Source organism: Nicotiana attenuata, unplaced genomic scaffold, assembly GCF_001879085.1.
Source record: "Nicotiana attenuata strain UT unplaced genomic scaffold, NIATTr2, whole genome shotgun sequence".
NCBI lineage: Eukaryota > Viridiplantae > Streptophyta > Magnoliopsida > Solanales > Solanaceae > Nicotiana > Nicotiana attenuata.
Genome location: NW_017671073.1, coordinates 323,982 through 332,577, shown reverse-complemented (window position 1 = coordinate 332,577; position 8,596 = coordinate 323,982). Strand labels below are relative to the sequence as shown.

Sequence of the window (8,596 nt, the reverse complement as noted above, 5' to 3'; positions counted from 1 at the left end):
CATTAAAGAATTTAAGGATTCTTTTAAATAATGAATTTTCTTGCACTTCTTGTTATCAACGCAAGTTAATTATTAGACCATCACCAACAAAGGTTGGAATTGAGTCCCCTGCATTTTTGGAACGTATACAAGGGGACATTTGTGGACCTATTCACCCACCGAGTGGGTCGTTTAGATATTTTATGGTCTTAATAGACGCATCTTCTAGATGGTCCCATGTGTGCCTATTGTCATCTCGCAACCTCGCGTTTGCAAAATTAATGGCACAAATAATTCGATTACGGNTAGTGATCCGTTTTGACAAAGTTGTCTCTTGACCACCATCACCATCTTCCTTCAAAGCATAAAGCTCTGAGCTTCTCCCTGGAGCAAGCTGCAGGTACCAAACTCCAGGAAACGCTTTCATTTGCCAATAACCCAAATTGGCCATGACAAGTGTGTCAACCAAGTGCGGTGTACTCTTAGTGCCAAGGATCAGCTGAAGGCCTCGAGGAGGCTCATGATCCTTCTCGGAGCAGTGACCTGGTCAAATGGTTTAGAAACTAGAGAAATTAACTCACTCGCAGCGGAACCATGACATTATTCTTCTCTAGTCAATATTTCAGGTTACTAAAGCGATCACATCAAATGGAGGAGAATCAAGTACCTGTTAGGACAAGTGCTTCTAGTTCATACACTGCTTGCAGTGTCCTAGTCTCTCCTAGGTTTTCAAGCAATATATTATCTAGGTCATGGCTGCACGTTTATGCAAATATTAGACATGACTAGGTGGCCTGCCATATGTATGGTAATTAGCTCCACAATTCTTTTAAATACTTACATGGCAACAACAGGCTCAACAAGCCAAGGCTCGGGAACATCAAGATTCATAGTCAGCGTCTTAGAAGGTGGCATATTAGCGAAAAATGCTTTGGGACCATAAATGGTGTAATCTGTACTACTAAAGTCATCCTGCAAAATTAGCAAAATGAGATGGAGAGCATGATATGTCTAAAGGGCTTAATTTATCAACAACAAAAAAAAGGAATGACTGGCATACCAATGTTGGTATAACATATCTGTAGTAGTTCTTCAACGGGAGATCAACCAGTGAGCTCTGCAAGTAAAAAGATAATGCTAATTTCTTAAGCCTGAGGTTTACTGACAAAGCCTTTACTTTGAGGTGTTTCATATGATTAATAAAGAGGCAATATACCATAGGACATGCACACATTGAGGATGTTCCATATTATTAATACAGAGGCAATATACCTTAGGACATGCAGATATTTGGGAGACAGAAAATGCAAATCGTATGTTAAAAGCTAAAGTAGAAATTTGTACAATCTGTTTAGCCTGCTAAATGAACAAGAGCAAGATAGTCAGTATTAACATCTCATATTTGGAGCATCCTAATAACAAAAGGGACATGAAAATTTTTGAAACACTATCTTCTAAGTTCAGCCATTTCTGACACTTCAAAATTTAACTGCTTAAGCTTCAGCTGTTTCAAATTAGGTTTCATCTCCAATCACTAGCAAGGGGAATGTATCTCCTTGGTTTGCAAATTGAACATTTGGCAAACGGAATTTTTGTTCATCAATCTGCCTACATAGAAAAGGTACTGAAACGGTTTTACATGGATGGAGTCACATCCATTAAGTACTCCGATGGTTGTTCGATCACTTGATGTGAATAAGGATTCATTCCGACCTCAAAAAGAGAATGAAGAGCTACTTGGTCCTGAAGTACCATATCTTAGTGCAATTGGTGCACTAATGTATCTTGCCAATACTACAAGGCCTGACATAACTTTTTCAGTTAATGTCTTAGCAAGATATAGCTCTGCTCCCACAAGGAGACATTGGAATGGGATCAAACACATATTGCGGTATCTAAAAGGGACTACCGACATGGGCTTATTTTATGGCAACAATTGCAGTCCCGATCTTGTTGGTTATGCTGATGCTGGGTATTTATCTGACCCACACAAGGCTCGGTCTCAAACAGGTTATGTGTTTACCTGTGGAGGCACTGCCATATCTTGGCGATCGACTAAGCAATCAATTGTGGCTACTTCATCTAATCATGCTGATAATTGCTATTCATGAAGCAAGTCGAGAATGTGTGTGGTTGAGGTCTATAATACATCTTATTCGAGACAAATGTGGTGTGAAATGTGACAAGTTACCCACAATTTTGTATGAAGATAATGCAGCATGCATAGCTCAATTGAAGGGAGGATTCATAAAAGGAGATAGGACAAAGCACATTTCACCAAAATTATTTTTCACACATGATCTTCAAAAGAATGGTGATATCAATGTGCAACAGATTTGTTCAAGTGATAATATGGCTGATTTGTTCACAAAATCTCTACCAACGTCAACCTTCAAGAAGCTAGTGTACAAGATCGGGATGCGAAGACTCAAGGATGTGAATTGATGCTCTCATCAGGGGGAGTTAATGCGCGTTGCACTCTTTTTCCCTTACAAGGTTTTGTCCCACTGGGTTTTCCTTGCAAGGTTTTTAACGAGGCAACCAAAGGGCGTATTATTAGATATGTGTACTCTTTTTCCTTTTCTAGAATTTTTTTTCCCACTGAGTTTTATTTTAGTTAAGGTTTTAACGAGGCACATTATCTGTTGAATAGACATTCAAGGGGGAGTGTTATAAATAGAATTGTATTTATGGTGAATGTCTATATTTAGAGAGATTCTAGGGTTCATTGCTTGGTGGCTAAGTCACCCTCTCCCTATAAATAGAGGCTTCTATTCCAATTGTAATTCATCCCAAATCAATAAAAATTCTCTCTCCCTACTTTTCTCTACAATACTCTTCTTCTTTTATTGTTTCATAACACGTTATGAATTATCGTTATAAAAATTGGAAAAATGAAGAAGGCAGTCACATAATAAAAAATAAAAATAAAACAAGTATATTTCTCTTAATACTTGTTGAATTTTTGATTGGTTATTTGCTGATTAGATCTGCTAGCAAATCGAGTATAAGGCATCTTTAAATCAATAATTTTTCGGTGGATCGTTTGAGCATATTTGGATCTAATATCTCGTCTCTTTTAAATTTTTATGAATGTATGTTCTGTGACATTTACCATATCATTGCTTTGAAGGAATCTGGGAAATTAATAGACAATTTTCAGGGTCCGTTGGTTTTTCCTTCCCCAGCTAGTTTTATTTCATGCTGACTATAGTGTCGTCATGTCTCTTTGGGACATGCAATAAAATTGGAACAATACAGAGAAGATCAGGGTGGCCTCTCTGCATGGATGATATACCCAAATCAAGAAATGATTTAAATTTTTAAACGAGAAAAAAAGAACCTAAGTATCATCCTTAGTCCTTTACTATAAATGACAAAAATAGAGGCAGATATGTGGTAATTGAGGTTAGATAAGTGTTGGAATTTAATAGTTGTAAGAAGAATCGCCTTATTTCCTACCGCTGACGAAAACCTGGTATTTAAGTGAAGAAGGTAGAGGGGGCACATTATCCACCGAACCGAGAGCCACTGGCCCTCGGGGATTTCTCAGTTATAAATTATCGCCTTATTTAGCTAAAAACAAAATTCAATTTTGACTTGTAATTCTGTCCCTTTAACTGCCCATATGACTTTCATTGTTTCATTTTGTTCCTAAATCCTGATGGATTTCACATCAAGTAGTTATTCCCATTTGTTGAAGGCAACTCATTAATATCCTTTGATTTGGTAATAATTGGTAGCAGTAATTTTAGGTCATGTGCTTCTTGCATATTGGTGGTTGTGCATTATTTTGTTGATAAAGAGAAATCCTGATTTGTTTTGAGTGAAACAGACTACCATTGACATATATCACTCACGATGGCTCCAGCAACTGCAGAATCAATAAAGCCTAGAGGTAACAGATTTGTTTTTTCTGCACATTGCTTAGAAAATGTATAGGTTATTTCTAATATCATGTCATCATAGATGTAGCATTGTTTTAACTTCAATATGAGCCAGCACCATGATCACTATGTTTCTGTAGTTGCTTTTGGTTACTGTGTTATTAAAAGCTTGCATGATAAGAAATAGGTCTCCACTTTGGTCCTGCAGAGCGAGGCAAATGTAATAAAGGGAGTACTTCGTTCAGTTTTTGCACTTATATTTGAACTTCCGTTTCCAAAAATATTGTTAAATCTGTGTTGTACTTCTGTACATAAATGTGAAATTTTCAAATGCATATTTCAACTATGCACAGAGGCGGACCTATGCTTATAGACAAGGAGTCACAGAACCCCATTAACTTCGGCAAATTTTTTAATATAGGAGTGAATATATATTAAAAACGGTTATATTATTTGTTTAGAATCCTTAAAATTAAAAGTCCGATGGAGGCATTGATTGAACAGTTTGTTGGTGTGCTCCCGCCACTTTCAAATCCTGGGTCTGCCTCTGACTATGCATTCCTAGTTGGGGCCGTCAGAGTGGAAGTATTCTTTTGAAGTTTGTTATCTTAATTAGAGATTCTGAAAATTGGCAAGTAAATCTTTTTTTACTGCAACTATGACATTTCTACTTGTGTTCCTATACCAAGAAACAATTTCTTTTCCATTAAGCGTCATGCCTCTTACCATTTACTTATTATTGTTTCTTCTTTTTTATAAAAAATGACACCAGAAGTTGCTGCAAACCCAGGCTTATTTTGCATTTTGCTTTCAATTTCAGGAGCACAAGGTTCCTTAAATTCTAGTTTCTCATTATATTGCCTATTCTTTTTGCTTTATGTTGAACAGATGTTTGTGTTGTTGGTGTTGCCCGTACTCCAATTGGGGGCTTCCTTGGCTCTCTTTCATCATTGTCAGCAACTAAACTTGGATCAATTTCCATCGCCGGTAGGACTCTTTACTAATCTGCTGTAATTCTTTCATTATAGAGAATTATTGTCAAATTGCGGTTAGAATTTTATTTGAAATTATATTGATCTCTCTTTTTAATGCAACTATAGGTGCTTTGAAGAGAGCAAATGTTGACCCATCACTTGTAGAAGAAGTTTTCATTGGAAACATCCTCAGTGCAAACTTGGGACAGGCTCCAGCTAGACAAGCAGCATTGGGTGCAGGAATACCCAATTCAGTGATTTGCACTACCGTGAACAAAGTTTGTGCATCTGGAATGAAAGGTCTGCACTGTCTAGTCGAAGTAGATCCATTTCCTAGAGACACCCCCCCACCCCCACCCCCCAAAAAAAAAAACCCCCCTTTTTACAACTGTTATTAGAGCCAAGAAGATGTGTATGGTTTTTAACTCCTCGTTCCTTTATATGGCTTTTCAGCAACTATGCTTGCAGCACAGAGTATCCAGTTGGGCATCAATGATGTTGTTGTGGCTAGTGGAATGGAAAACATGTCTAATGTCCCTAAGTACATTGTGGAAGCAAGGTTTGTCTTATTCAAAAGTTCAGTTAGTACAATTGCTGTTTAGACTTTGGTCTCCACCCTCCTCCCAAGCAAAGAAAAAGAAGAGTAATATAGAAAAAGATTTTCTTGAAGTCACAACTATAAGGAGAATAATGGCCATTTCCGAGTTTGCTACATATCTTTCAGGGAAGTCTCATCGTATCATCGACTGACTCCCACGTTCACTTTGTTTAATCAAACCATGTGCTGTCCCGTTCTTAAGTTTGACCACAAGTGTAATAAACACTCTAAAAGAAACCAAGTATTACTGTTGTTGCTATTCCTTTCACTTATGGTTTCCCTGCCTTCATATTGACCATTTCCGGGATTGCTCTTTCTCTATTTGACATCTTACTCCCTCACCCTAGAGTTCTATATTGTTTATGGATTGTGCTGTGTGGCAGACTTGTTTTACCTCTCAATTCCTTTCTGCTCTTTTATAAGCTCTGATTACATTGTTCCTCAATATGTAATGGCCTAAATTGGCACACTTGCAGGAAGGGATCTCGTCTTGGTCATGACAGTCTTGTTGATGGAATGCTTAAAGATGGTTTGACTGATGTCTATAATGATTGTGGTATGGGAGTTTGTGCAGAAATATGTGCTGAGAACCATAAAATTACAAGAGAGGATCAGGTTTGTCTTCACACTCTCTTCTTTTTTTCCGTGAAATACATAACTACACAAAGTGGTGTTTGGCTTTGATGTAAACTGACATATCAAACGTTGTCATATCTTAATTCATGTGATTTGTAATAATAAGCATTTCCTCTTTTACTTTCTCTTTGTTTCTTTTGATATTTAATTATTTTCCATTTATACATGTTTTTGTCACAATGAATTCAAGATTGGATACACTGCATTCTCTCTCTCTCTCTCTCTCTCTCTCTCTCTCTCTCTCTCTCTCTCTCTCTCTCTCTCTGTTTTGTAGAAATTGAACAATTCAAACTTTATGTTCTTCTGTCTACACTTCTATCACAGAATTCGTTTGTGGAAAAACTATCATTCTGTCATCTCTTTGTTACAACCATTTGTTTTACAGTGCTGTCATGTCTGAAATAGATATGCTAAGAAGTCTTTTAAAATCCAAGGGAGTTAAGTGCTTATGTCTGAACTATATATGCAGGATAACTATGCAGTTCAAAGTTTTGAACGGGGCATTGCTGCTCAGGAAGCTGGTGCGTTTACATGGGAGATTTTGCCGGTAACATAACTGGATCTTCATTGCTAGATATAGCTCATAGACCATAGTTAAAACACAAAAAGTTCCTTTCAGCTTGTTATACCATTGTTTAAACCATTTTCTGGGGAATTTCAGGTTGAGGTGCCTGGCGGAAGAGGAAAACCATCCACCATTGTTGATAAGGATGAAGGTCTAGGAAAGGTGAGTACATATACTGCAAGCAAAACTAAAATACCATTGATGCCTTGGTTCCTTTACATCTTACCTTGAGGTGCTCCAATGAATTTACTGATTCAAGGACATAATCCGTGGATGAGGAGAGAAATAGGAATCCAGGAGAAAAGTTATTTCCTAAAATGCAAAAATTTATATCCGGGCAATCATCTTTTTAACATATAGAAGGGAATGAAGAAATTTATGAATGCAGTATCTGCCTTTCAAATGCCAGAAGGATCAAAGAGATGAATTTACTTTCTTAGTTGCTAAAACAGGTTAAACATATATCAACAGACATTTTACAAGGCCTATAATTTCCTGCCTTTGTCTTTAAAGCTATCAGGTTTTATATCGCACATATTTTTTGTTTTCTATTGCTAGTTTGATGGTGCAAAATTGAGGAAACTCCGACCAAGTTTCAAGGAAAAAGACGGCACAGTAACTGCTGGTAACGCTTCTAGCATAAGGTTTGTTGACTTTCATGCACCATCTTATATTCTTTTAATTCTGCCGTTTATAAATTAAGAACTGTTTGTTGACTAACAAATAAATGCATTTAATCCTTTTCTCTTATTGGTTAACTACTCTGAAATTTACTTGCACCAACCACCATGTCCTGCTATCAGAATGTACTGATCCCCAAAAAATAGGCTGGACATGGATTTTCCGCAATTTTAGCAAAAATGTCATATCTGCTAGTATGATTTTATTTCCTCAAGCAAAGTGAACTTTTTCTTTCCATCCTTAGGATCGAGTAGTTGTAGGTTTTGTTTGACTCAAAAGTTGTTTAACACTTTTTAAGCAAATCAATTAATATAGATGAAGGGGTAAATCATAGTCAACCATAATTAATGCTGGATCAAAGAGCAGAATCATAAAAATAAAAGAAACAATTGAGATGACATTGATTGTAGAAATTCGGTCTGCCTCTCCTTGGAGAGGTTCAGGAGATTACAATCAAATTCTTTCTCCCCCCCCCCCCCCCCCCCTCTCGGAGGCGGAATCTCTCCCTTTATAAAGTTGTTTGATCTCTCTTTCATGGAGTTCTCTCTCTTTCATGGAGTTCCCCTCTGTTTTTGGATCCTCCCCTCTCTTTAAGGGGTTCTTCTGCCCTCTATTTATAGCCCAGAACTTCTCGTGCTTATCATATTTCATTCGGGCCAGGTCAGGGAGGTGACCTCCCCTCATGGGGAGGCCTCAACCTCGACGCTCATGTCGTAAATAGCAGCGTTTAGATGAAGTCGAGTTCGTTGATTACTACTGCAGGGTGGTCGGGACGGGATCATTGCTGCTGTGGTTGTGTGGTCAGATTCTGACCAATACAGTTAGTCCCTCCGTTCGTCGGGGTCGTATCTTACCGACCTTGGCGGACGGATAATGTTTGTGACGTAATCGTGGAGGGAGTTAGATTTGCGTCTCTTTGGTCGCGTTATGAGTTTCGAAACTGCCAGGAGGCGTCTTTCTAATACTCTTATGTCGTCACGACGATTTCGAAACCGAAGAGCCGATTGATAAACGAAAAGTAGTTTTGTATAAGCGGTCACAGTGGCGCATGTTCCCGAGAAGCTGAATCATTTCATGCCCGGCCAGGTTCTGGCGGCGACCGTTGGTTTTTGTGCCCCGGAGAATTTGTGTCTTATAAATTGAAGGGGTTTGTCACTCGTTTCTCACACTTTATCGCTCATCTTCGAGAGAATTCCCAGAATATCTCCCTTTCTATTAGTTTGAGCTCTTCTTGACTCTTTTGCTCGCAGAATCTTTAGCTTTCTCGCTTCTTCCT

The 8,596-nt window shown here is 38.0% G+C and overlaps 2 protein-coding genes across 2 annotated transcripts in view; one reads left to right on the top strand and one right to left on the bottom strand.

The window, feature by feature from the left end:
- LOC109205685 (UDP-glucose:glycoprotein glucosyltransferase-like) overlaps nt 1-1,473 on the bottom strand; it is a 1,709-nt gene extending 236 nt beyond the window's left edge. Inside the window, exons 1-4 of the mRNA XM_019368426.1 lie at nt 1,040-1,473; nt 821-951; nt 647-735; nt 283-522 (exon numbers count right to left, since the gene is read on the bottom strand). Of these exons, the coding sequence (XP_019223971.1) occupies nt 283-522; nt 647-735; nt 821-951; nt 1,040-1,213 (634 nt within the window). The 5' untranslated portion in view covers nt 1,214-1,473. The remainder of the gene's footprint in view (nt 1-282; nt 523-646; nt 736-820; nt 952-1,039) is intronic.
- A 1,507-nt stretch (nt 1,474-2,980) lies between these two features.
- On the top strand, nt 2,981-8,145 carry LOC109205684 (acetyl-CoA acetyltransferase, cytosolic 1-like). The gene is made up of 11 exons (XM_019368425.1): nt 2,981-3,074; nt 3,815-3,877; nt 4,755-4,853; nt 4,967-5,140; nt 5,294-5,399; nt 5,915-6,053; nt 6,544-6,621; nt 6,736-6,801; nt 7,198-7,283; nt 7,941-7,980; nt 8,083-8,145. Exons 2-11 carry the CDS (start codon nt 3,841-3,843, stop codon nt 8,143-8,145), a joined length of 888 nt encoding a protein of 295 aa, XP_019223970.1. The 5' UTR covers nt 2,981-3,074; nt 3,815-3,840.
- The last annotated feature ends 451 nt before the right edge of the window (nt 8,146-8,596 follow it).